The following is a 27,370-nucleotide window of genomic DNA, read 5'->3' as shown; positions in this document are numbered from 1 at the left end:
GAGTCAAATCAGGGTTCATTTTGTATTCATCTACTGTTCTGTCTCAGGCAGGGCCAGTACTAGGTGAATAAGGTATCAACAGCTCAGCAGCAGAACGGTACTTCGGTCTTTTCAGCTTTTTGATGTCTGCCTCTTTATGTGTAGTAATGCTTGATGTACTTTTCTTACATAAATTCATCTAATGAGAGATCAGATCTGTCATGTCTCAGAAGGTAGACTCAATTCCTTTCATAAAATAAAAAGGGAAATATTTATGTGAGACTACAGCTGGTGATGTTCTGAGGCTGATCCCAGGCTAGCTCGGCAGCGGCACATGCCTCTTCAGATCTGAGCCCGGGTCTCCATGGTTTCCTTGGGCATGGGGACTGGAAGCGAGTGGTGTTCCTGACAGAGTGTGATGGGTGGTTTCTGTAAGAAATGGTGTGACTTCAGGAGAGGATTCTTAGTTGAACAGTCTGAAAAACTGTAGATACCTTTCTTAAGCCTGAAGGCAGTCCAAGACTACCTTTACACCTTCTGCTGACCACCACTTATCTCAGTATTTTCTGTGGAGCTTGTTCAAAGGAGCACTGTAGGGCGAAGTGAATCCCAGTGAGGTCCTGGAAGTTGCAGCCTCACAGTCTCTCTATGGATTTAGCTGTCAGTGTTTAATTTCCTTTCATCGTGTTTGGTTCCATTTTCTCAGAGGGAGGTGAAGACTGTGCAGGGTAACAGAGCCTTTCCCACATACTAAAAGTTTTCAGCTTTTTTCTTGTTGGCATTGATGGATCGGCTGTTCTTAATGCAAAATTTAACTTCCCATATGAACTTCAGAGCGCATTGACCCAACTTCGAGATGAGTCCGTACGCTGCCCTCGGGACGTTCACTGAAATGCCTGTCCTGAACCCCAATGCCTGGGACAGTCTCAGATTCAACATACAAACACAACGTTGTCCTACTGACCCACAGTGGCTGTCTTACGAGACTGCCTACAGGTTGTCTAGCATCAGATGCCTAGCTGCATATGACAGTTTCTTTTTTAATGCTTCACATCGCTCAGCACAGGTAGAATTAAGCCCTTAATAATGTTTTCATTATTGCTTTCCCGGTAGGACACTGGGTGTCAGCAAATTGCAAAGTAAGCTGAGCCAGTAAAGGAGTTCTGGAATACTTGCAGAGTTCCTTTTGGAGAGGAGAGACCTGAGCTCCTGTGATTTGTTGGGTTTGGGAAGCACTTGCTAATGTTAGCTAAAAGCCTTTCCTCCCCTGCAATACTCTGCTCTCTTCCTTTTGTCACACGACCTTCCTCTCCTATCTCTACAAAACGGCTTTCATGCAATCTGGCATGTCAGCTGTTGCCTTTGTGCATTGTGTTGGGTCTGGGATAAAGCGTAAGCTCTACAGCCCTGGTGCTTTATAGTACGGCGTGAACACTGATGGTGCTCTGGTTAAGAAAAAAGCAACCAAGCAAACTTACAATTAACAATAACTAATCAGATTTGGGAACTGTGAGCTCCTAGAAGTAGCTTCATTTTTAAAGGTTTTCTTTTTCTTGCCCATTTAAAGCTCCTCACCTTGGTGTTTTTGTTATGGAAAACTGCATTGGTAGGGAACAGACTTGTGTGTACATCTTAGTATTACATGATTTATCTTCAGAAAGCTAATTAGTGCTTGAAGTAGAAGGTAATCTACTTCACAAGTATAATTTACGTCCCTTGTCTTAGAAACAGCAGCAAGCAACCACACTGCAGGACATCACCTTAAGAAAGAACAAGTACTGGTCTTTTTCTGTACATCTTTTCTGTATGTTCCTATTTCTAGAAGCTTTTTCTGCTACCCTAATGTGTGTCAGTGTGAACGCTATGCAGACACAGTACAAGCCGCTGCAGCAGAGCTCCTCCGGGGAGGTAGCTTGATCAGCCCTAGGGTGAGCTCTTAAATAGGGGAGGTGACAGACTGTAGAAAAGAGGCAGAGATGTGAAATCTTTGAAAAGAGGAATATGACTCTACCTTCTGGGGGGGGGGCAATTCTGTTACACACTGTAAGCATAAATAGAAAGCAATTCTATTATATGTTGTGGGCCGTAAGTCGAGCATCCATCCTGACTTCCCTTGCTGTAGAGAGCAGTTAGAAATCAAACTCACATGGACCCTCTAAAGTACAGAACTAAAAAAACCCCAACTGTGCTATAATCAAGCACCAGGGTGCTGACAGAACCTCCCTGGTGCAGATCAGTACTAAGACCACGATCCATCCTCTTGAGAAATACGTTTTGTGTGTTAGTTTGCTTGGTTTTTACTCAAAACCCTGTTGGTTTAGGCATGAATTAGCAAGGCAGCGTTGGCACTGTGAGTAAGCGTGACATGCCTTCCGTCAGCCATCCTGTTTTCAAACACTTTTTAGAGCTGACTACAGGTATTGGTGTGGGCACTAAGCATCTTTACTTGCGGCAGCCTATGCATCTCATTTTGAGAAGGGCCAAAAGCTGCAGCCAAGGCACCGGGTGATGTAAAAATGAAGGTGCTCCAGCTCTGGCTGTAATCAACGCGCTGTCAAGTTGATCAGCCTTTGGAAGCAGAGGGGAGGAGAAAATAGAAAATGGAGTGCCGGGGAGCTGAAAACGGAAGCCGATGCACGGTTTGACCTCCGCGTGTTTGTTCTTCGTTGACAGATTGATGACGCCTGGGAGCGAAATTCGCTTTGTCCATAAGCACATGGGGCTGGTGCCGGGCTGGGGAGGAGCTGCCCGGCTGGTGGGCATCGTCGGCAGCGGGGCTGCCCTCCGGCTGCTGAGCGGGGCTGCCCGGCTGGACCCCGAGAGCGCGCTGCGCCTTGGGCTCTCCGAGGAGACGCTGTCCTCTTCGGACGAAACTGGAGCGCTGGAAGAAGCCCGAGCCTGGCTGAGTGGGTACACGGAGGGTCCAGCCAGCGTGATTCGGGCTGCGAAAGAGGTGGTGACAGCGGGAAGGGACCTACCGGTGGAAGCTGCCCTAAGGAGAGAGAAGGACGTTTTCGGAACTGTGTGGGGCGGGCCTGCCAATTTGCAGGCGTTGGTTAGAAGACCAAAACATAAATGACAGTCAGCGCATAAGAAATGTTCTTGACCTTTTTGCAAACAAAGCTTTCGCTAAAGCAGGCATTAAACGGAACCATTTAAGGGCTTGTTCATTTAAACTGGCGCTAACGTTCTTGTCGCTCATGTCAGGCAGACACATTTGGTGTGCAACCACAGAGAAATCCCCGGCAGATTCTTTACTGTCCTAATCACCCGCTGAATGGCGATCAGTGAAATTAGTATGTAAAGGTAAATAATGTGCTGAGAATAGAACTATAATTCTTTTGGAATGAGACTGAAGATTATTTTCTTTGGAGTTAATTTTGTTTTTCTAACTGGTATGGAAATTAATTGCTTGAAAAATAGGAGGTTTGTTTATTTGCAGAACAGGTGCATCTAAAGCTGCGACATATGAGTTCCCCAACATGAGACCAGTGTCTAAGCAGCTTTGGAGGGATGATAACTGGTGAGATGATAGTTTTTATTTTTTCATCTTCAGTCAGTTCTTTGCATAATTGCTGAGAAAGTAGCCAAGGATACTTCAGTTTCAATGGTGATTTTTACAGGAGCAGCTCTAACTCCCTGAGGAGCTTATAGGCCTCATTCACTGACAGTGATTCAGGTCTTTAAATGCATTTAGGTTTCTTCTCACTGCTCAAGGAACCAACCACCCACGTACGCATCTGCACATTCCCATAGCCTGGACCTGTGCTGCTGAGCACATGCAAAGCTGCTGACCCGATTCTTTACATAGAATCTAGCTGAAATCTTGGAAGGCCATGATGTATCACGCTCCCAGGTGGGATGTCCTTGACTGACTGGGTTGCCTGAGTACTTCACCATTCTGGAACGACTTGTGCGTGGATCTGTCTACGTCTTACTTCAGAGTATTTTTACTGCTAGGGCATATTTGGGCTGACCGGAAGATTTGAAACTCAGTCTCCACTTCATGCCTGTGACTGTGCAAGTAATTAGATAACTCGGTGGGCAGGGTTTTCCCTTTAGAAATCAGAAACTGGCACCCAGTCCCTGCTTTGGCAGGTGATTCTTAAAATGGAACATCTGTGAGAGCAAAAGCAGGCAGACATATCCATGTCGGAGAGTTTCCTCTACTGTTGGTTAGGATGCACTTGTCTCTAAATCAGCAGGGGCTGAGATCTGAGCTTGGGGGAGCACGTGAAGGAGGAAGTTTTGGGCTGTGCAACATTGACATGCGTTCTCGCTCTGACAGGGCATAACTAACTCTAGACATGTGGAATAAGCTCCCTTAGGAAAAGGAGGTGATTCCTTGGATGGAAATCCCTGTTACAACTTCTACTGTGGCAGGATTCCTGAGTTTTAGACAGTGAGGTAACTGTGCATGTGTTTGAAGATCGTGGGGCAGATCAATGACGGGAATTAGGCTTGATTGCCTGTTAAGATTCTGCAGCTTTTGAGCAGATGCTGGGCTCTGCTGGGGATGTTTTACTATATGGCTTTCACAGCAGGGAGTGTGTATAGCCTGAAGCAACCAAAAGAAATGCTGAAGAAAGGGATGCCTTTGGAGCTGGCATCTCCGGGAGGATAAGGAACTTACACTGCCCTGTTGATTCAGCCTGTCTGCCTTCACACCTGAAACTGCTGCTGGAGGAAGATTTCAAATTTCTCTTCCCCCAAAAGAAGGTTCAATTTTTACTTCCAGGTTAGAGACAGGAATGGGAACATGGGAAAAGAGTAGTGTTCTCGTTTGTGCCTCTTCCCCCCCCTTCCCCATTTTTCTCCGCTAGCTCAGTTGTTAGTCCCATGTGCAGCTGGGTTCTTGCCCGTGCTCTAAAGGACTTCAAACCCATTACTTCTGAAATACGGGTGTTTTAATATAGTCAGGCAGTACTTGACTGTTTAGTAATGAACCTGTTCCGCTTTTCCTGAAGTTCCTCAAGACTCGCGAGGGATTCCAGACTGCCAACGTCACTGAACCTTCAGAGTGGGCTCCAGTCCATGCTCCTCCATTTTGAAGCACTGTCGTGAGTCAAAAAACTGTGCTTTAAAGGGCAACTGGTTATGTCTTTGCTAGTAGTAAGAATAAACTTGCCATTACTAATACTGTCATTATGATTTTTAAATGGGTGTAAAAATTGCTTAGAACCTGAGAGACCCTTGAATCATTTGGGTGGTTTGTTTTTTTTATTTTTCAGGTTTGCCAGGCTGTTAAGGCTCATTAGTGTATTCAGTGCAATGGGTGATATAAATATGAAAGGGAGGAAATTATAGCAGAAAAGCAGAATCTGTTTTACTTGCATGTTTTGAACTAGACCTGTGCTGCCAGTAAGTGAAACTCAGTATGTACACCTATTGGGGACCTCTTTCCATGAGCTTGCTTCTCATTTCACCAAATGCATTTCCCCAGCCATCCTCTCTGATTTGTATCAAAGGCCAATGTTTGCTTCTAAGAACAGGACCAATAATTAGCTAGTACTGAGACACTTTCAGATAAGGGAACAGAAACTCGTTTTGTTGGAATCACAAATATACCAAACATAGCTACAGGAGGTTCTGAAGATAATTACACGTGTTTGTTTTGACCAAGGATTTTGTGAGCAGCCTAATACTGTATTCTCTGGTTTCTTTTCTGTTTTAAAAGCAAGCACAGCCCTTCATATGAAAACCGGCCTAAGTAAATTACCATGAGTGCTAGCATGAGAGCTCCAGACTGAGTGAGATTAAATGGAATTCCATTTTACCAATTTCAAACCTAAATGCTTTATTTCATAAAATACTTGATCATCTGAAAGTGACAAATACCTGCAACCAGCACCTGATAAGCATTTATATTTTCTTTACAGTTATTAAAGACTACAAGCTTCATTTCGGTTTTTGTTCCCCTTCAGAAATGGCCTAAAACCAAACAAGCACTAAATGCACAAAATAAATTAGAAACCTCAAAACTGATACTCCCAGTCTTCTAATTAAACGGTGTGCTAGCTTTTGTGTTTCCTAGGGGTTAGTTTGCGAGGTCCCTCCTCGGCAAACTAGGTTTCCCGTTACATTGTGAAATGCCCGTCTTGTTCTCTTGCCTCTATGCACTGGGACAGCCTGAGTGCTTCATGGGGGTGTGGATTCTGTGCCAAGCGTTTGAAAGCTGGATTCTAGAGATTGCTTTTAGCAATATAGATACTTTATCATATTTGCTGCTGACAGAAATATACTTACCAAATGGGCAGTCTAGGCAAGCTAGGTGTTCTTGCTGAATGCTTGGTTCACTGTGTGATTTTTTTTTTTAACCATGACATAGGAATCCTATGTCTGTGGTTATCTGTTCTGGAAATGAAGAGATGCAGTAGATTTTATAGTGCTTTAATTTCCTTTCCATTCTGCTCCACTGTGCATTTCTCTAGCTATGCTGTACAAGTTGAAAATCACTTAATGCAAGGAGTAACAGAAAACCACATAATGCAGTGTGGCTGTGGCTTAGCTAAAATTGACAGAGAACCCATCTCCTACTGAAGGTAATGGTTTAAATATAGGATGGGAATTACCGGTTACTACTTTTTCCTTGCTTGATCTGGGGAGTGCATTTGCTACTCTGATGATTGGCTATTAAGCTCTCACCAGCCTTACTTTAACTAATTTTAGTACTTCACAGCTGCAGTCGGCCAGCAAGAGCCAAAAGCAGCATTATGGGTGTTTGGCTGAACAGAGGTCTGCCTCTCTGCTTTGGTCAAGAACTCCCAAGGGTAATCACTGATAAAATTATTTGTAGACTGTTTTGGCTGAAAATCCTGAAATTAAGTATATAGGGAGTCAAGTTCTTGTATTTTGCTTCTTGCTTTCTGCAATAGTACATACCCTCACATGAAGTAAAATGTATACACATAGCAGAAGTGTTCTTACTGAAGGTTTTTGCAGCACAAAGTCAGACTTTGATTAGAGCCACTGTGTGCTAACTCAAAACAGAAATAAGACAGCTGACAACTAACAAATAAAAGAAAAAAAGCATTCCATCCTCTTTCCTTCTGAAGTCCATGTTAATGAGCTGGCTTATTTCGTTGTGGAACGGGAAGGTGATTGTAAAAAATCTGTGATCAAGAGCATCCGTTCCTAGCTGAGAAAGAAGGTAATCTTCCTTCTTCCAGCTTAGTCTCTTCTGCACTTTTCCTTTGTTCGCTGACCCACTGATCTCATCTGTGGGCAGAGGAAACAAACTGGAGGCCTGGCACAGCTTTGCCCAAGATTTGACATGTCAGCCATCATTACAGTAAGGAGAATATTTTAGAAATTTAACTCTACCATTTTTAAAAATCAGCCCTTTTAGTTCCCTTCAGATGGTTGTTTGCCTACAACTTTTGTCTGAAGATGCATAGTACCTATGTATCAGCTACTGTCCCTTTCTATTCAAGGATATGTGTACTAAGAATTGGAGTTCAATTAGCCTTATTTTAAAGATTGAGTCCAGAGTCAGCTAATGCTGTTTCTCAATTTGAAAAAAATGTAAAACAACTGCCATAGACAGGAAAGACAAGCTGTGCTTTTCAAGATCTGGCTTCCAACCTTCTCTAATACACAGCAGTCAGTTTGTAGCAATCTAGGAGACACATTTCTAGTACAAGCACAAAACTACCTTTTCTGTGCTGCCACTAGTTTTGCTGTGAAGAACAGATAAAAAGCAATATAGTCCTTAACATGTCTTCTCTGTTATAGGGGCAAGTTTGATAACTTACGCTCTTTTATTTCAACATTACTGCTGTTAAAAATAAAGCTGTGTGTGATACTTCTGCCTGCCATAACAGTGAAGCGAGCTTTTGGATGAGCAGTGAGTGCTAAGCCTGCAACTCATAATTTTTCAGCAGAAAGATATACAGTGTTGAGTTTGAGAGATGGCCAGTCAGGGATGCAAGAACTTCAAGATACCACTCAGAGCCAGTCCTCCCTTTTGGCAAACACAGGAAGCTGTTTTATGACAGTTTTCTTTAAAGTTCCTCCAGTGAAGTTCAATTAAACTGGAGACATATCTAAGATTGTTACTGATAAAATGTAGTTTTATTAAATTATAAATTCCGTAACAAAAACGAGACAGATCAAGAAAGACCTCAAAAACAAAACTACAAGGACTAGATGGCAAAGCCAGTGAAAATGCCATGAAGAGTGTATAGGTAAGAATTTGCAACAAAAGTTAACAGCATTTTTACATTTCCATTGAAGGAAGGTAAATGATTGCTCTTGTCTAGTAAAAACACATTTTAACTCCAAACTCACATCTATTTTCTCACATTAAATTAAGCATCCTGCTCACACCCAGCATCTTGCCTGCTCCCACACTGCTTTAGTGTTCTTTTCATACATCAATCCATGCAGAAAGTAGTAAGACACTTAATGCAACAGTCAGATAATGAAGACAATTCAAGTTGTACAGTAGATATACATTGGCCAAAAAGGGATCGAGTATCTCCAAAGGGAAAATGCTACAAAATAAACACAAGACATTTTCAAGAAAACTGGGTATTGCTAAGCAGCTTTCAAACCATTAACAGGACAACCCAGTTTCGTACAGTTAGAGTCTTCCAGCTGAGACATATTAAGAGACTTGAGTTAAACAGGCCAAATCTGTTTCTCCCCCTCACCCCACCCTCCCACCAAACACACTGCTAGGTTTGAGTGCAACGCCAATGTGGACAGAAAATTTACAGATACAGGACTGAGTTTTTAATCGCATGGCTCTAGATTTAAACTTCAGTGACTGTGCACTGTCCATCTGGCCTTCTAGACCTTACGCTTGTGTTTACCCCCCCGCCCCCTGCCACTGGTCTATCCGCTCCCGACTGGCTTGCGTTTGCACTCGAGTGTCTCTGCTGGACAGAGGACAGGCGTTGCTGAAGGTGGGCCGATACATCCTCGCTATCGCTGCTAGCATCCGATTCGGTCTCCTCAACAGAGGTGTCAGGGGCTGGCACCCGACCAGAAGATGATGATTCGTGGTCTTCTTCTCCCTCTCCTCTATGACTCCTTTCAGCCATACTGTCTCCATTTATTTGTAAGTGGGCAAAAGAGTTCTCTAGAGAATTGCTCGCATCTGGTGATGGCGTTGAAGGACTCACCAGCTGACCATCCAGTGACGGCAGGGCCCTAGCAGAAATGGATGCTAGAGGCTGCACAGCTGCAGCCCCCAGCGTCAGTGTGCTGTCTGCACCATCGGCAGAGCTCTCTCTTGCCAGGTTGACAGTGTTAGCATCACAGTCCAACCTCAAGCCAGCCACTCCCTTCTTTGGTATATCTATTATGTCCCGTTTTATTTTTCTGCGGCGTCCGTGCTCATTTCTCCTATACTGAACCATATTTTCCAGATCTGCTACGTATAAAAACCCAGCGATTAGCATTTCAGTGCTCTTTTTACCCTTGGAAAAGGCATCTTCCAGCTCTCTGCTGGTACGTTCATCATACTGCCACCAACCATTTCTACCTTCATAGTACCAAGCGTATTCTCCATTGCCTCTGCTTGCCGCTTTGAGTTCTTCTGGTGACAATAAAGTTGGCTTGTCAAGAAAATCCTCTGGAATCTCCTGCCGGCAGAGTGCACACCGCTTCCCAAGCCAAGAAGCTCCCTTCACACACAGATAGCAGAAAACGTGTTTACAAGGCAGACTTACTGGATGGACACATGTTTGCAGACAGATAGCACATTCGGGGACTGTCAGGGAAGGTGCTGCGTTAGCACACGACTCATTCGTCTTCCTGTTTGTGGGAAGCATGTTGATTGAATGATCTATTTCACCACAGCCAGCCATCCTGCAAAGGATCAAAGATAGATTTAAATCAGTTTATTCTGTCCACTGAAACTGGCACCTTACATCACCTTTGACCTCAACATCCACAAAATGAGATGGTTACCTTAAGTTAAGGTAAGTTATCATTTATGAAGCTCAACTCAAAGAAACTGATAGGTTAACATTCTGTTTCCTGAGCTGACAGACTAAATCAAGTACTGGGAGAATTTCTTTTGCTAATCACCAATCTTTATCTGTTTAATTTTCAGCACATTATCATGCCAAGTTAGAAAACAAGCTTTGGAATTTCCTCCGTTCTTTCTCTGAAGTAGGTGTTGATTAGTGAACCTCCAGTCACCCAGCTACTTTGGAGCCTCCTCAGGAAATTTTAAGAAGCTGTGGTTCTTTCCTGAAGAGGTGATCTAGCTGCAAACATTGCACTTAAAACTATCTCTCTTCACAATACTGGTGATCATCCGTTTAAGGGATTGCCTGAACAGTACCTCAGACTAGATTTCCACAGTAGAAAATATGCCTGGCAGCAGCACCCGGCTGAAGTATTCTCCCACTCTGTTTCTTAGTCCCCATGCACCAAGGTATACCACCCCTCAAACTGGTCTCAGAACAACCACAGGGCCGCAGAACAAACCAGATTTGAAAACTGAGGTAGCTTTTTCAAAAGACACCCTGGATTCCTTTTTCCTAAACGTCAAGCGAACTCCCCGATATAGCCAAGTGCACCTCAAAAGGAATCACTGCAGCCCAGCAGAAGCAGCAGTATACTGCAGAAGACACACAACCGTGATTCAGTTGGTTTGTGAAGTCACTGCCTCTACCTTCTCTGGCCATATCTTATTTCTGTCATTAAAGATGATTTTGTAACAAACACTTAAGACAGCAGGGAATGCAAAACTGTGTCACTTTGGCATTGTGTAGGATTTCAGTAGTTGAAAAATTCTAGCCTAAATATGCAAATGCTTTCTCAACTACATATTTGCCATGGCAATCTTTCAGTCTGTTTCATGGTAATTTTCCTTTTATGTTTGTATTTATTAGCAATCAAACCCAAACACCAGATATCAAATGAGGGAGAAGAATGGGCTTGGGGGACGCAGGCCTAAAAAGGTGCCTTTTTTCATTTAAATCCCTAAGGAACTTTGAGGCTGATCTTCAGCAAAACAGCCTTTCAGTGAAACTAGTCTTTGTTGTACAAGCACCTAGGAATAGTTCATGCAAAACGATCACAGGCACGTGGGCCAAAAGGGACCTTTAGAGGTCATGTAGTCCAGTCTCCCACTCCACATGGCACTGCCACCAATACTAGATAGATCAGCTGTGGCTTTGTCTAGCTGAGTTTTTGGAAACCTGCAAGGATGGAGGTACCACAACCTCCCTGGATGGCCTGCTCTAGTGTTATACATGTTCCTAACAGAATGTGTTACCTCAAGAGAAAATGCCTAGTGTTACTGTAAAAGCCTCCACTGCTTTAAACATCTTACGAATACATGCTGGGATTAAAAAAAAAAAAAAAAAAATTTATGCTTCAGCATCCGTGTTTATCTTTACAATAATATATTAAGGGCTATTTACTTAAAAATGTATTTCTGTATGCTGTTTGTTCCCTTCTATCACTATAATTTCCTCTCAAAAGACCAATGCCTCTTTAATCCATTTTTTATCAAATCGTTCTTTTAAAAGCTCTACAGCTCAAATATTTTTCCCCTGAAGTAGCACATAATTGTATCCACCTATGTTTCAGTTTCATATCTGAATTTCCTTCTCTGAGATTAAAGACAAATCTGCATACCAGTTCTTAAATCAGCATGCCAGACGCAGGCACAGCATTACCTACCACCAGCTAACTGTCGTTTTACTGTACAGTACACATCTGTCTGCAAGATCCATGCTAACAATGTTGTGAACAAGTTGCTTTCTGGGAGCCTCACACCTCTGAGGTTTTATTTTGCAACAGAATTCCACACCAAAACTAGGGGTTTATAACAAGACAGGGAAAGAAAAGCTATTGAGATTTCAGAATACCCACAAATACAACCCAACCAGCATCTCACAACAGAAGAGCTGAAAGAGAGATCCACATATTGATTAATTTGAGCTAGCCATGGCTGAAGTAAAGGATCTGAGTTTTCAAGTGCTCCCGTAATGAGATACCACTGTGCAAAAAGACACAGCAGCAGAGATTTTTACATCCACACTACAGTTCTACAAAAGGCTGCGCCTCCCTGAATACACTTTATAAGGTTATCCTTTTCAGAGTCAAAGAAAAGATTAAAACAACCTGTAGATTACATAACTTCTATACAAGTCACGTATCATAATTAAGATTTTGGAGGGGATTAAAATGCAATGCTGGGATTAAAAATCCAATGCATTTTGACAAATCAAATTCTGATACCATGAGCTAACTTAGTAGTAAACTAAAAGCAGAGTGAAAGCTCTCACCTGTTCCCTGAAAGCACAAAAATGCTAACATTTGAACTGTGCTCAAAGGGTCACTCAATTTGAGGGTTCTTTGATTCCTTACTAGAGCAAGACAATAATGCAGGATATGAAAAGAAAGGAGTAAATGCCTTATCTTGAAATTCCTCTGTGATTTTTAATGACTCGGAGGAAAATGTTATGTGTAAAATGAATGCAGCTGGAGGAGTAAACACTTATCTCTAAACAAGCACTACGCAGCACCATAAAACTCAAAAGATAAGCACAACTGCAGTTGCATGTGCTCAGAATGCAGGACAATTACGCACTTGAAGATTCAACTAAACTGATGCTGTCTCACTTTTTAAGGGAAGATCCAAATTAATCCTTTTTTGTTTACCTTTTTAAGTATCAAATCTAGGTCATAGAGTTTGTTTATAAGCTGGTATAAGGATGTACACGCAGATTTTTATTGAAGAGGTAGTCCTTCAGAAAGGAGGAAAAACATCCAGGACTGCTATTGTGCTACATTATGGCTGTGGAAGCACTTTCATTGCAACTTCATGGAATTAAGAACTGAAAAAACTGACCACAGAATATTTTTCCTGAAATTAAGAGTAATATTTTATAACAAGGTTTAATCAAAACAGGCTTCGTATTAGAACTGTTATCAAACAGTAAAGCTCTGTTTTTTTGGAGGGTTGGGTTCCTTTAAGTCACTTCTGGCAACAGGGAAAATTCCATTATTGAATAGTGAGACTAAAAATTAATCAAACTCAGGGAGAAGTTCTAAAAATAATTTTATTTCAAGTATTTAGATCCTCAGTTCAGGTATAAATAAGTGAACAACAAGCATGTGAACACTGCATTTTAACATAAATACAGCCTAAAGCCAACTGACAAGGAGCTAGTCCACAATCTTGCCAGATCCCACCTATTATCCTTTTGTGGGGGTTTATTTATTTTTTTTTAATTTTTAATATTAAAACATGTACTTAATTTGTAAACTTAGGGTGCACAGCCTAGAGCACCCTTCATCAACACACACAGTATGGAAGAGGTGATGTATAAAAACTTCATGAAAAGACCCTGGGCCTTCTAGGACTCTCCTGGACGAAAAAGTAAATTCCCACAAAACCACCTCAAAAATGCGTAATTTTTCAAACTCCAGGTCAAATTCTAACTGCAACTAAGCAGCCTGTCAAGGAGCTGACACGTGTAAGTCCATTAGCAAAACAACAGCTTACTTTTTCTGAATAATTTCTACTGAAGCATGCCACAAGACTAAAATGTCCTCTCTTCAGATGTCTCCAGCTAGGATGGCAGGTCTTCTTTCCCAAGGCTGGCTCATTCCTTACTTGTCCTGCCCAATGGTACACTACAGTGTTTCAGTTTCTCTGCGAACTAATGGAAAGCAAACAACATCACCATTACAACGCTGTACAGAGGCAGGAACGAGGAATATACAATGCCATGGTCCCATTACAGAAAATAAATTACTAGGCTTTCATTTACCTGATGCAGGCCATTTTCAATAAAAATATCATCAGATTTCTGTTTTATTTCTTGCAATAAGCCATTTTGGCCCACAGTTTTGATGTCAATTATTTTGATGTCTGACTTCAGCAAATTATCTTTTTCTAAAGTATTATAAGAGGCAATTATCTTTAACTGTAGTAAGTTAATGGCTCATTTCCATAACGTGACCATGCACACAAAAGGAGAAAAAAGACCAAAGTTAGGAGCATGTTACATTTATGCAAATGTAACCTCTAATAAATGACTCCTTATATTCAGAAAATTTAAAAAGTCACAATGCCTTCCTAAACCTGTTTATAAAACTATCCGTATCATATCATTCCAAAGCACTATCTAGGCTTGTATCTTGTCTCTTAATAGGGGCTACTATCAGATGCTTGAGGAGAAAACAGTGCATGCCCTAAGTCCTCTCCATATTTCAAACAGTCTGTAGCCCAGAGCCTTGCGTCCTTGTCCTCTTTTTCAGAGATCACATGCATTCTTTTCATGAATGAACCTCAGAACCGTTCAGCACTTTTTTCTTTATAAATCTACATATGTATGTCCTCATACTAGCTTATAAACAAACTCTATGACCCAAGTTTGATACTTCACAAGGTAAACAAAAGAAGGATTAATTAGGACCTTCCTTTATTTCTTTATGAAGTGCTGAAGGGCTCCGAGGTTCATTCAAGGAGAATGAACGCATGCAAACTCTGAAAAAGAGGACAAGGATGCAACTCAGCCTCCACACCTCTGAGGAAATACACCCCTCTCCAGGCTAGCAGGTAACGTCAGTCACAATACATTTTGTGTATGTCACCAACCAGAATCTGAGCTAAGTAGTTTCACAAATACATAATAATCACTGAAAACCAGCAAGTGTCTAACATAACTAAATAACTCTACAGCAGTGGAGTAGGAATCTGCAAACTCAGAGAGGGCAGGGGGACCATCAAGACTGTACTGTCACATTCTCTCACCCTAAACAGGAAGGTCTTGACCTACAAGAGCCACCCCTAGTTACAGAAAGTACTTGGGAATCCTCTGTAAAAAGACTGATGAGCCACAGAGTTTGTATCTTCCTTCTGGGCTGTAGGTTTCAAGATGATTCTTAAGCATTTTGAACTACAATTTCCAGTTGCTGCAAAACGTTACACATAGGAATGGTACGCAGCAGACCCGAGAATGTCACATCTTGTATTTCAATTTGCTCAAGGAAAGAATCATTTCACTATAAATACAGTGCAGATCAGACATGCAAGAGTCGAGCAAAGTCAAGGAGTGATAAGTCCCTGAGAGAACATGAAGCATTTAGTGTTATAGTACATAGTAATATAGTATTCTGTGCTATCGTCCTTCATCAAATGATCGAACTTTTATCATTAGTAACATCAGAGTGAAATGTTCAGATGACTTCAGTATAAGACACATTACTCAACTCTGTTATTTTCTTTATAGCTGAGCTCCGTGCAACATTCCGTGCAGCCATTTTTAGAAGGAGCTCCTAAGGAAAAATGCAAAAATTAACAAGCCTATCCACACCTTTTCTGCCCTTATCATTCTAGCAGCTTTCCCTTTCTTCACATGTCAATCTGAAACCAAGAGCTGCAATCGCATTAAAATTTTGGCTCTACTAATCCACTCAGACAAGATACTACTATGTTTGCTATGATCAAAGAGACAGTTGCAACGAGCTTGGTGCTGTGGGTGTGGTGTTCAGTCCTTCATCTTAGGAGCTGGCTTTCTGTTACTTCTGCAGGTAGCACATCATCAAACCAAATGCTATGTGGAGATGGGAGAAGAAGGTTGGGTCAGTTCTGGCAGATTTCTTAGGAAATAAAAATGCATGCACGTATTCAAGGTATGTAATTATACCTAGAAGAATCCAATTAGGGCATAATTATAGGATTAAGGTAAGGCAACTTTCTAATTGCTGCATAGCTCTTAAAACGAGCTAGCTCACAAACCGACTTCAAGTAACCTCTACATTTCATGACTTCGTTATTTATTTAATAAGGCAGTCTTGAAAATTTTACTAAACAGGATAAGACACTTGTGGTTACACACACACCCCCTTTCCTGGACAGTGACTCCTCCTTTAAAGTCAAGTGGGTAAGAGCTGTGTCCTATACTCAGCAATTAATTTTCTATGCTAGAAAAGCATGCGGTATGAGGAGTTACGCTATCTGAAGCGACCTGCAAGTATCCCTTCCTTCTGCACACTCACTAAATCCATAGATCCTATCACACACTGATTTTGAAACTTCCATTCAAGATGCAACACATGAAGGACAATCCCAGTGATGAGGAGCAAGAATTTAAATTGGGCAACATCCCCTCCCAAACTGAGGCCCAGTGAGCATTTTAACTGCTCTCTTTGTCCCCTTGAAAGTCTCTCAGGATGCTTGCTGGGAGAAGTCACATCTGCTTCTTCCACGCAACTTTAAGGTGTTGAAGTGGTGGAATTCCTACAGATCGATCTCCCAAAAATGATGTCAGGTTCTCCTTAAGGAAAAATTTCAAGCTTTCACTAGACCAAGACAGAATGAAATAATTTCTTGTTACCTCAGTCAGCTGTGCCCACTGGATTCCCAGTAAACTATGGGACCCAACACAATTTTTTTCCACTTTTCTCTTTCTTTGGAAAAAACAGCAACAATAAAAAAAATCCCAGAAACTCACATATTTAAGAAGCCAGCTCCTAAATGTCAATGAAGTGTTACCTCCAGTCTTAAGAAGGCTCTTCTGTAAGTAAAAGCTTAGCTTTTTAAAAACAAACAAGCATAAACCACGGGTACATTCAACTACCACCAGCTTCTAACCAAACCAGCCAAAGACTGTTATTTGAGTCCTACTTCAAGTGACAGATGATCTCACAAATTCTGCAACTCTGTACAGATTACTCTGAAGTAGATATCACAAAATCATCATCCCCCCCCCCCCCCCCCCCCCCGCCCCAGGCTGAAAACCCAACAGCTACAGCACTACTTCAAAAGAGTAAATGCTCTTCTGTAATTACTCTGATTTTTCCATCAAGCTCCCTAACTTGTAACTCAGTTATGGAGGGAGGCAGGAGGGGAAAAAAAACCCCGGATTTCCACCCTTTCCCTACAAGTTGCCATAAGCCAAATGCTGTGGGAAGAAAGAAGGAAGGTGGCTGTTTTTTTAAATGGGAAAAAAAATCACTCTCCTGTCTGAAGGTCTGCTACTGTCACTATAGTATCAGGTCAAGGTACTGAGCCTATCAGGTATTTTTTTAAACTGTCCCTGGGCACTGTAGAGCGCAACAGAGAAATAACCTCGCTGTTTCGTGTTCTTACCTACTTTTCTGTAACTGTTTCTTAAACTTGGAATATCTTTAGGAATTGCTGATTGTGATAAGGCTTCAAGTTGCCTGTGATTTCTTATCCTTTGCTATTACACTTTAATAAAAAAACAACCCTTATGTGTGCATTTGGAACTGAATCACAGAAGAATAGTCAAATGTGGAACAGTCAACCATTTTGGTATTGAACTGCTACGTATTTCCTCAAAATTAGGTTCTTCTCCTATGCTACAATTGGACCACTGAATTTGAATTTTGAGCATATATCCTATTTCAATTTATTTAACAGAGCAAATGTTAAAGATTATCACTCAAATAAAATGACAGTGTCTGGAAAACGAAGCAGAAACTGGTTCATCTGAAGTTATCGATGCTTCAGAAACAGAAAGGAAGTACAGGAACATCTCTTCATATATATAGACTTGATTAACATGCACAGAAGAGAGGGGGAAAAAAACCCCAAACAAAAATCAATTTTGACAAAAAGACATTTCCCCCACCAATTCCAGGAGTCCACCGTTCAATAGCCTTTAAAAATACTGCAGTTCCAGCTCTCTAAATAAATGACAATTCAATTACATCTAAATTGATGCAGTATATTTTGAAGGAAACAAGAACAAGAGAACTTTTTCTTTCACTCAGTACAGATTCTGCATTACAGCAATTTAAACAATTGGTACTTTGATTCACTCGGAAAGAAACCACAGTATTAACCACACAAGACTACAAAGCAAGTTCTTGCAAACATTCAATATTTAAGATTTACTCAAAATGACCAAATCAATATTCAGATTTCGCCGTGTCTTCAATACCATTACAAACTGTAATTTTTGGTAGCGCATTTTCAGAGACGCTTGAGGAACTATTTTTAAGTAGCGCACTGTCCAGAGGCAGCAGCTAATGAAGTAGCGGGACTGTTTTTTCAGCATTACAAATCTGACAAAAGCAAAGCGTTTTAAAGCTCTGCTCCCTGCTCCTCCTTGTAATTATTCAACGTCTCCTTGCCTACTGCACCACCGGGTAACAGAACCTACAGGATTTCCAGTTCACATCACGAAAGAGTTACACTAAGATTTAAAACCCGACACTTTTATTTGGTTTTAACTATTTCACCGGCCCATTTTTGTATGGAAAAACTCGTACTTGCTGAATATTCTGCCACAGTTTTTCGTTGGCGGCAACATACGCTGCACCAAAAGCCGGACCATCTTGTCGCGTCCCGCTCTAAGCCTCTGAAGGGACGCAACCCAGACCCTCGGGCCGAGACCACCGAGCGCCAAGAAACCGCAGCCCTCCCATGAAAGACCCACCGGCTCCTTCCTTCCACGGGCTTCGTGACCGGGCTCCCGCCGCTCCGCGGACGGCCGCCCTTCCAGCTCCCCGCGGCCACCGCAGCCGCCCGCCCACGGCCGTGGCGTCCGGAGAGGCCGACGGACCACACGCGGGGCCGAATGCCTCCGGTCAGCGGACCCCGCCACGCGTGACGCCGCCACGGCTACTGCTCCTGACCTATTTTACTACCGAAAAGAACGAAACCCGGACACGGGGGGGGGGGGGGCGGCCCGGCAGCCCGCTTCGCTCCCCGCCGGGCGGACAGAGGCCCCGGCCGGGCACACGGGACCGGCGGGAGGGACCGCTCCCGCCCCGCGCCCGTCACGTGACCCCGCCGGCGGGGCGGGGGACGCGCTCCTCCCCCCCCTCCGCCAAAACAATGCCGGGGCGGCCGCCCCTCAGCGGCAGGCCCGCACCCGCACCGACACCCGCACCCGCACCGACACCGCGCCGCTCGCCGGCCCTTTTGTTCGGGGTGCTCGCCCGCGCGGCCAGGCCTCGGCGCCCGCTCACCGCTGAGGGGAGGAAGGAGGGGGGGGGTGTTGGAGCGACCGTTGGCGGCGGCGGCGGCGGCGGCCTCCCGCTCCCTCCTCCTCCTCCTCCTCCGCGGCGGCGCCAGGGACCGGCTGGGCCAGGCACTCACCCGCCGGGCCGGCCGGCTCAGCCCGCCGCCGTCACCCGCCGCCGCCGCCGCCGCCTCTTCTTCTTCTTCTTCTTCTTCTTCTTCTTCCTCCTCCTCCTCCTCCTCCTCCTCCGGCCCCGCCGCCGGGACAGCGGGACGCGCCGACGTCACGCGCGGGACCGGGGGCGGGGGAGAGAACGCGCCACTGTGACGCCGCCGAGGGGGAGGGGCGCGCGCGCGCGTGACGCCATTACGCGACGCCGCCTCTGTCTCGTCCCGTCACGTCCCCGCGGCAGCGTGATGGCGGCCGGGCCTGCGAGGCCTGCGCCGGTCCGGCGGCTCCCGGGCTGACGGGGAGGCGGCGGCGGCCCCCTCTTCGGGGGTCCTGCGTGGTGCGGGGACACACACACGCACCTTCACCTGCCCCTTCGCCATCTTGCGTTGCCTGCCGTTGTCGGAAGCAGTCACCGGGCCTGCTGTCTTAATTCTCGGATAAAGCAGGGTGGGAGGCAGTAACCCACGCGTCCTTCGAGCTGGAGCCGCTGCGGCCGTGTCCCCAGCTACTCGTTGCGCGCAAACGGAAACCTTAAAACTTTTCGGGGTGCCTGCGGGTGCGCGCTGGGTCGCCCCGGGCCTGCGGCGGTGGCGGCCGCTCGTGATGTTTTAAGGCCCAGAAATCACGAGCGTCTGAGAACGCAAAACATAAGGATGCTAAATTCCAACTGTAATCGGGAATACTGAAACAAATGCGTCTGGTTAAACCACGGAGTTTTTCTCAAAGTCTGGAGAGAGCCTACCTGTAATTAGCACCGGTTTTAACAAACATGGCATGATTGCGACCAAGGACAAACACTTACGTGGCAACCCGTACTGCTCTTTAAAGAGGTCTGTGTGAGGCTGAGTCAAAGAACAGAGACCAGAGAAAAGGAAAGGTCCCTCGTTGGCAGCGTGCATTCAGCAACAATAGGCTTAATCCTTTACTGAACCAGACCTTGATCCCGTGGAAGCTATTGAGGCCAAATTCCTGTCGGTTTCCATTAGAATCCGACCTAAAAAAGGAAAGCAGGCCTGGGCTCTTAAGATATCTAAAGAGTTCAGGCAAAGCTACTCTCAATGCACGCAGTTCCGTAAGAGAAGCAGCACCTTGGAAAAGTGTACTTAGTAAAAAAGAAGCCCATGGCTGTGTTTGGATAGGTTTGTGACTGTTCGCTGCAGCTGCAGGTCTACTGAGAAAATGCGCTAGTGAATGCAAGATTTTATTTTACACTCCATGAGTTGTGGAACAGGCATGGCAGTTAAAGGTAATATCAGATAGTGCCAAAGCTTTTAACCAAAACATTAAATGCATTGCACCTTACTGGACTAAAGAAATAAGGGGCGCACAGGTATCTAGTTGAACAGATTGGAATAAGGAGATCAGAAATTATCTGCTTAAGTTCTAGTAAGATTATACCTTCTAAAATGTCACCTACACTATTATCAATCCTTATTACCACCTCTCATTTCGGTCAGAATTGGTATTATTTACGTATCTTTTTTTGTGTTTCTGGTTTTGGCACGAACACATCCCATCTATTCCAGTGATGGCTTCCTTTATGCCTATTAGTTTATGCCTGTTAGTATTGAAACCACCTCATTTGTATCTTTTCTACCTCTGCTTGCTTCACAGTCCTGTTCTCTCTTAGACGTCTCCTTGTTTGTTTTTACTGTTGTCTACCATGTCATCAATCTGGAATTTATGTCTGATGCTTGCCACTAAATTATTAATGAATACAGTGGATTGGAAAGTAAAGACTCACTAGACCAATCCTTAAAAGACACCACTTCCACTGTTAAGTGTCTGCAGTCCTGCCATTAATATTTTGCTGATGCTTTCACAATGGAGAACTATTAATCCATATTTCAGTGTTTCTGTTTATAAAGCATTTTCTTCTGTTTCTTCTAATTTATGTGATACTATATAAGCCTTGGCAGATATGCCGATGTCGTATTCAGCAGGAGCTCAATCCATGCTGCACTCGGCACAGTTAAGGGGAGAGGGGAGAAAACTGGCTTCCCTCTGCTGTGGTTTTGAGTCAGTTTATATCAAAGCAGTTCAGGGAGTTAGTGTGGAGACCCTCAGAATTGCTGCAAGTTACGCTAGCAGTAAAGCACTGGATGACATGTGGTATCATGCCCCCCCTTTCCATGCTCCTGCACCTTCAACAAACTCTTGGTACCAAACAAAGAAAGTTTAAGTCGGCCGTGTGCCCCTCAAGTGGAAGTGTACCCTTGGCCCTTGCATCCTGGCAGCCAGAGGAGGGGCTGAGGGTTGAGTTCCAAAGTGTAAATATACTAAACACAAATCCTTATTTTATTTCAGTGCCGCATTTGTTCCGCGAACCCCTGTTGCTCATCACTCACTGCATTCCTTTCCTCTAAGCTGTTGTAGAACATGGGATCCCCATCTTTCTTACACTACCATTCTCATTACAGTGATAAATTTTTGACCGTCATTGAAGACTAAGATACACAAATTTTCCAGAATTATTTCTTTTTTCAAATGTTGTATATAGTTTTTATTTACAGTCCATGACACAAGCTTGTCCCTTGTGCTACAAGTGTTTTAAGCATGCTAACAGTGCAGGGGGGCCTGGCAGCCGGCTCGGCTAGCCAGGGACTCCTCTGGCAGTGTGCACCCGACATCACGCTGCCTCCCTCGTTCTTTGGCCCTGGCGCCCGGCAGTCCAGGCAAAGAGTGTAAGAGCAGTGCCCCAAACAGTGTCAGTGAGACAAAATGACATTCGCTTCAACTCCCTTGAAATGCAGTCGACGTTGTTTCAGTGATGTACAAAAGGTAAGCTGATCGATGGGAGTCCAAAGCCTAGTCTTGGGTTTGCAAGTGGGTTTTCGTTTTGAGTAGCTGGAAACTGTTGCGGTTCGTGTCTATCTCAGCAGTATACGCTTACAGTCCTGCTGTGCTGTAGCTAAACTGATTTCTAGTCACTATTTGTAGATGCAGAACAAAGTGTTAAGGCCTGAACTGGTGTCTGAAAATCCAACTACTGTACCTCATATAATTTCTGTATTTTGCTTACATAAACCAGATATGTAGCAACCTCTGCCAAGTAAATTACTTAACAGTTTTGGAAGGATTGTGTTCGTTAGTCATGAGAACAATCCCATTTTGCTTTAAAAACAGAAAGTTGAATGATGCTGAGGAGGAAAAGTGGGAGAAGAGGAGCTGAGTCTCTGTCTCGGTTCTTTCAGTCTGTTACTTTCACTGGATATGTACCCATTCTGTCTGTGAACTCCCAAGGAGAGATCCTGATTGTTTTGCTTTCATTTAGTGGCAGTAAAAAATTCCACAGAGCATACAAAACAAATTTATTTTATTGCCCCAGTTGGCAGGCAAGGTAAAATTTTCTTCTGCCAGTAAGTAAACATTGACTTTTTCCATTATCCCAGCTGTCGGAATCATATCACAGTGTATGTTGCTGTTGAATTGAAGTCATCCATATGGTGATGCAGACAAGCAGAAAAAACCCACCACAAAACAGTTACTGCCTTACAATGCAGTGTGTTTAAATGTTTTAGTTTTCCAGGCAGAGAGCTTCCAGCAGAGAGCTTCCAGTATTAAAGCCTTCTTTTCCCAATAGCAAATCTTGTGCTTTAATCTCAAGACCACTAGAATCTCTTTCTCTTTGACTTCCTCCCCATCAACAGGGAATATTAACCTTGTATTTAAAAAAAGATTCTTTGCAATCTTCAATATCATTACATTTACAAAAATTACAAGGTTAGATTTTGGATTTCTTTTAAATTTGGCCCTGAGTTTTACATCTGTAAGACTTACAATAACTTGTAACTACATATAAAATGTAGGTCTGTAGCTATAAGGCAGACTTTATTTTAACTTTATTGAAGCTGAAATTCTTGTACAGTCATACGCTTCAAAAATGAAATCTTGAAAACTAGCTGGAGTCACAAGATTCCTGATAGATGGAAAAACTTAATCGCAGAGGGGGTAGCATGCTCGTGACTGCATTTTATGTTAGTGGAAGGAAAGCAAAATATCAAAACTATGTTGTTGCCATCTTCATCTTTCATTTAAAGAGTAATGAATTAGAAATTGCAATTTCCTTTTGTATCACTAGATGGTATATGGTAACTGTAGGGAAGCTGAGCTCTTAAAAAAATTTTTGATAGAGTGTAGGTACCGCTGACTCTCCTGATCCAGCTATTGCATGGGCCAGACTCCTGGCTTACAGAGGAAGTGCATGCAAAGCCATTCCTGACAACTAAAACTGCTTGTTGTTGTACCAAAACCCTGGTCCTATTGCAGTCAGTGGCAAAACTTGCTGAGTGGTTCTGTGCTCGTGTTTTCTGGGAAACTGCACACTAGTTAGGCCTCTAACTCAGGGTTATATTTAAAAAAGAGGAACTCTGTATTGAAATGCTTGAAAACATTGGAAAGTTAGCAAAGTCTTCGAACTGCGTGTGTCAGACCCTCTGAGCTACCGGCTGTGAGCTCTTGGTGGGCGTAAAAGTCCTTACAGAGACAGAACAAATGGAAATTTAGGCTTGTAATTTTAGTTACTCCTATATGAAGTACCATATAGTTGCCATCCAAGCAGCTACTTTTACACTAGAGGGCATATTATTATTTTTGCAGGTAATATTTTTGAATGCTACAATAGCACAGTCAGAACAGCATCTACCATAGCAATTATAAAAGGAAAAAAAAAAGCAGTAGATAAAATAGGAAAAAAAGTAAGAAAATAATAGAACAAACAAGCAAAGCACAGCCAAATCAAACTCCATAAAAGTATTTTTTCCCAGAAATTATAAGAAGATCAATGTGAATTTTAGCATCTGAGAAAAATTCTCTTGCTGAATCCATTAAAAGGCTGACATGACTCAAGAAAGCTTCCTCACCTCAGCTCATGTTGGGACCTGGTAACACTGCAACCTTAGGACATAAAAGCCTTCTAACAGATAAGATACCAGCTAACAAGCACTCCAGTATTTTGATTAACAAGTGAGGTGGTTTTGTTATGATTTTATAAAAGAACCAAGAGCATTTTATGCTCTTCCATTTGGGTAAAAAGTTCAACAACTTAAACGGAGCTATTTCCACTTTCCAGTTATGACAATGACCTTTTAGTTTGAAAATTTTCAATTAAAAATTAAAACTTATCTGGATGACTCTGTCCTCTAGGCTTTACTTGTGTGAAAAGGGTCACATGAGCAAGATTTATGGACACAATCTTATTTCTCCTGTTCCATATAGGAGCCAAAATTTTCTTAGTGCTTTTTAGCAAAAAAAAAAAAAAAAGCATCCAGTTTTCAGAGGCTACTTTGCTGTTTGGTGGTTTGTGTTTTTTTGCATTCCCTTGGTCTCTCTATGCTTAGACTCTCTGGCTTTCTGGGTGAGAGACCCTTTCATTATGGTGGGCAGTATCATCTGAAGTTTTCATAACAGTTTCTCCCAGTGTCACCAGTTTCCACAGTAGCATGAAACATAGCGGAGAAGGACTTAGTGTGCAGGGCTCTCTTCTGCACAGCTTCACCCCGCTGTGCCTTTGCTCCCCTTGGTCTTCTCCCCAGAGTTTGGCAGGGTAGTGCTGTTGGCCAGTGTGTCCTTTCTACCCCAGTAGTGGTGAGAATAAAGTGGGATTAAACAGATCTCAGGAGGTAAGGGAGTGAGGACTGGAGCCGTGCTGTGCATTGTGTAGTCCCCCAGTGCTGCACCTAGGCAGTGAACGAGGAGAAGAGAGTCTCAGACACGTAGCACCATCCTCCATTGCAATCTCCACAGCAGAACGGGAGCCCTCCCAAAGCAGGTCTCAGTTTCCAACCTTGGGGAACACATCAATTTTTGTAGTACTTAAGACCAGCAAGAGAAAATGTTTTTTGAAGGTGTATAGAGCTATGCTACAGAAAAGTGAGAATAAGTAGCTATGCCACCCAAAAGAAGCGTTCGTCTTGGCTGCAACAGGTCACCGTGTAGTGTGGCAGCGTCTCTTTGTTTCTTGAATGAGGAATAACAACATGATGTAAAGAAGATAACTGGGGTAAATGTTCCCGTTTGAAGTCTAGTCTCTTTCTCTGTACCCTCGCATCTCCCAGTGAGATGCCTATGATGGCTGATGTTACAGAGAATGCAGGATTAGGTCAGACTTGTAATGTGCTTTTCAGCTACGCAGTTGAAGTAGTATTGCTTCTTAATAGTTTTTGAATTTTTAAATGCCAATAACGTAGACTAAATAAAGGTCTGTGAGAAGGAGTTTCTTTCTGTGGCTTCACCAGACTTTTCTCCATAAAGAAGGAAAAGAAGATGGAGTTGTTATGACAAAATCTTAGAAGGAAATGAATGTCAATCAATGCTTCAATAATTATTATAATTGCAATTTTAATGACTGTCACCTCTAAGAGCCACACAGGGTGGGACAGTTAATGCAAAGGTGATGTTGCAGATGGAAACATACAGATGTATCACTTGCTTTTGCATCTATTTTATAAAGTGTTCTCAGGCAATGTGACAGCATAGCACAGAAAAGTGCATTTCTTAGTGGCACGAACTCTGAGCCGACAGTTCACTGAGGATTTGAGGCACGCATTAATCAGTAACGCTGCACTGCCTGTTATATCTTAGAGTTTAATTAACAAATTCAGTGAAGGGAAATAGCATCCATAAGCACTGATAAAGGGGTGTTCAGCATAGCTTGCAAAATAACCATCTGAATGTTAATAAAGTCAAAAGTTCATCATTCCCCCTCACAGTTACCCACACAGCCCCCAAACCAGTACTTACACACAACCTTACATTTTGCAAGTAGTTTCATTAGATCCAGCAGGATAGACTGCCCAAATGAATATCTGTGTGTGTTTAACTGCCCGCTGCCATGCAATCTGCTTGGCTTGGCCCAGGGCACGTATGAAAGGTTTTATGCCTTCTCCTATAGCAGGGAACAGTGAAGGATTTGAAAACGTAAGAGTGCAATTAACCCCTGTGTAGATCTTCTCCAAGGGGAAGAGAGGGACAACTCTACATCCTGGTTGAGTTCGCTGACAAACAAGTTTAGAAATGGCATGAGCAGGCTGCCCTGCGAGCACCATTTATCAGGAAGAGGTGCTCCAGTAGAAGATAAATGACTTGTAATCTCGAGAGAAGGGATGCATTCTCTGCAGCCCAGAGTGCAATACCCTTTCCTTCTGTACGGCTAATGCCTTGACTTCGGCCGTTTCCTGCTCATCCCGTTAGCTCTAGTAGTCCTAATTGTTCTGATGGAGTGCCCATCAGCTCTGTGGATTTCACAGGATGACAAAAATTAGCTGCAGCAACACTGTATTCCCTCTCTGGACACAAAGGAACAGAGCAGGCAAAAGGAAGTGGAAGGCAGTGGAAGGAAAGTTCACAGAAGGATTACGGTACCTGTGGGATCCCAAATTCTAATCTCTGCTCTGGCATAAACTTTACCACACCAGTAGTCAACTTATCTACCTGTGAGATGGATTATAATACTTACCAGTTTCACAGGGGCCTTGTGAGGATTCGTTAGTTACAATCCTTTGAAGATGGAAAGTACAAAGTGGTAGTATTCTGCTGACACCATAATCCTCTGCAGGTTCATAATTGTCATCAGGGGACCCTCTGAGGAAAGAGTTGTTTCCTAACTGTGGTTACTTACCATTTATTGTCTGCTATGTATGCTTGAGTTTATATTTGCTTGGATTTTCTTTACTGCATTTTTGTTTCTTTTTAGTTCAGTTGATAGGATCTCAAGATGAGATTAATTTCTTCAGTTTGTGGTGATGCTACCCTGGGGACGGCTACACCGGAGCCTTAGCGTCTGTGTACATCAGTTCATAATTACTGGTCTTGCTGGAATTTAACTGAGATAGAGTGTGCTATTCCAGGGCTTCTTGTTGTGGGAATTAGGTCTCTTGGTACAGCTGCAGTGTTAGCTTGGAGTTTGTTTGTGGTTTAGGTCTGTTTTAATAATACTGAAAAGCTTCTGATGTATTAATGCATCATTAATTTGCAAGAAAGCGTATTCTTTTAAAGGGCTAAGGTAAGTAGATTAGGCATTTTGTTATTTTATTCTAAGTTCTCACATGAGCTGCGATTTTAGAAGTGTTCTAATTATGTGGAGCATTGAAAGCTGGGGGAAAGAAAAATGGAATAAGGTGTTCTTGTTTCTTGACTTCCAGCGGTGCTGATAAAAGCCGTGAGGGGTTCCTATCAGAAACAGGTGAGGAGTCTCAGTTCACCACCCTTCCTGATTTTGAGTAGGATGTTACTTCAGTCTTAGTTCTGGCCCTTGTTCTTGCTGGGTAGCACTTAACTCTATAATTAGTTTCACTGATTTCAGTTAA

The 27,370-nt window shown here is 43.1% G+C and overlaps 2 protein-coding genes across 9 annotated transcripts in view; one reads left to right on the top strand and one right to left on the bottom strand.

Annotated features, from left to right (window-relative positions):
• The window catches only part of ECHDC1 (ethylmalonyl-CoA decarboxylase 1), a 43,309-nt gene extending 35,526 nt beyond the window's left edge, over positions 1 to 7,783 (top strand). For all 5 annotated transcript variants that reach the window (XM_069805199.1, XM_069805201.1, XM_069805200.1 and 2 more), the window contains one exon: positions 2,653 to 7,783. In XM_069805199.1, coding sequence (XP_069661300.1) covers positions 2,653 to 3,058 — 406 coding nt within the window. In that variant the 3' untranslated portion in view covers positions 3,059 to 7,783. The remainder of the gene's footprint in view (positions 1 to 2,652) is intronic.
• A 242-nt stretch (positions 7,784 to 8,025) lies between these two features.
• Positions 8,026 to 19,108, bottom strand: RNF146 (ring finger protein 146). Of its 4 annotated transcripts, none has more exons than XM_069805195.1 (3): positions 19,031 to 19,108; positions 13,457 to 13,613; positions 8,026 to 9,795 (listed from the first exon to the last, which is right to left on the bottom strand). In XM_069805195.1, exon 3 carries the CDS (start codon positions 9,792 to 9,794, stop codon positions 8,736 to 8,738), a length of 1,059 nt encoding a protein of 352 aa, XP_069661296.1. In that variant the 5' UTR covers position 9,795; positions 13,457 to 13,613; positions 19,031 to 19,108; the 3' UTR covers positions 8,026 to 8,735. The 4 variants fall into 4 exon arrangements, with proteins under 4 accessions (XP_069661296.1, XP_069661299.1, XP_069661298.1 ...); XM_069805198.1 differs by lacking the exon at positions 19,031 to 19,108 and adding an exon at positions 15,170 to 15,192; XM_069805197.1 differs by lacking the exon at positions 19,031 to 19,108 and adding an exon at positions 14,711 to 15,135.
• Between the last annotated feature and the right edge of the window lie 8,262 nt (positions 19,109 to 27,370).

This window comes from Haliaeetus albicilla, chromosome 17, assembly GCF_947461875.1.
Source record: "Haliaeetus albicilla chromosome 17, bHalAlb1.1, whole genome shotgun sequence".
Classification (NCBI taxonomy): domain Eukaryota; kingdom Metazoa; phylum Chordata; class Aves; order Accipitriformes; family Accipitridae; genus Haliaeetus; species Haliaeetus albicilla.
This window is presented reverse-complemented; position numbering and strand designations above follow the sequence as displayed.

Excerpts from the sequence above, each read along its gene's own strand:
- RNF146 (XM_069805195.1), bottom strand. The coding sequence starts at position 9,794 with ATGGCTGGCTGTGGTGAAATAGATCATTCAATCAACATGCTTCCCACA.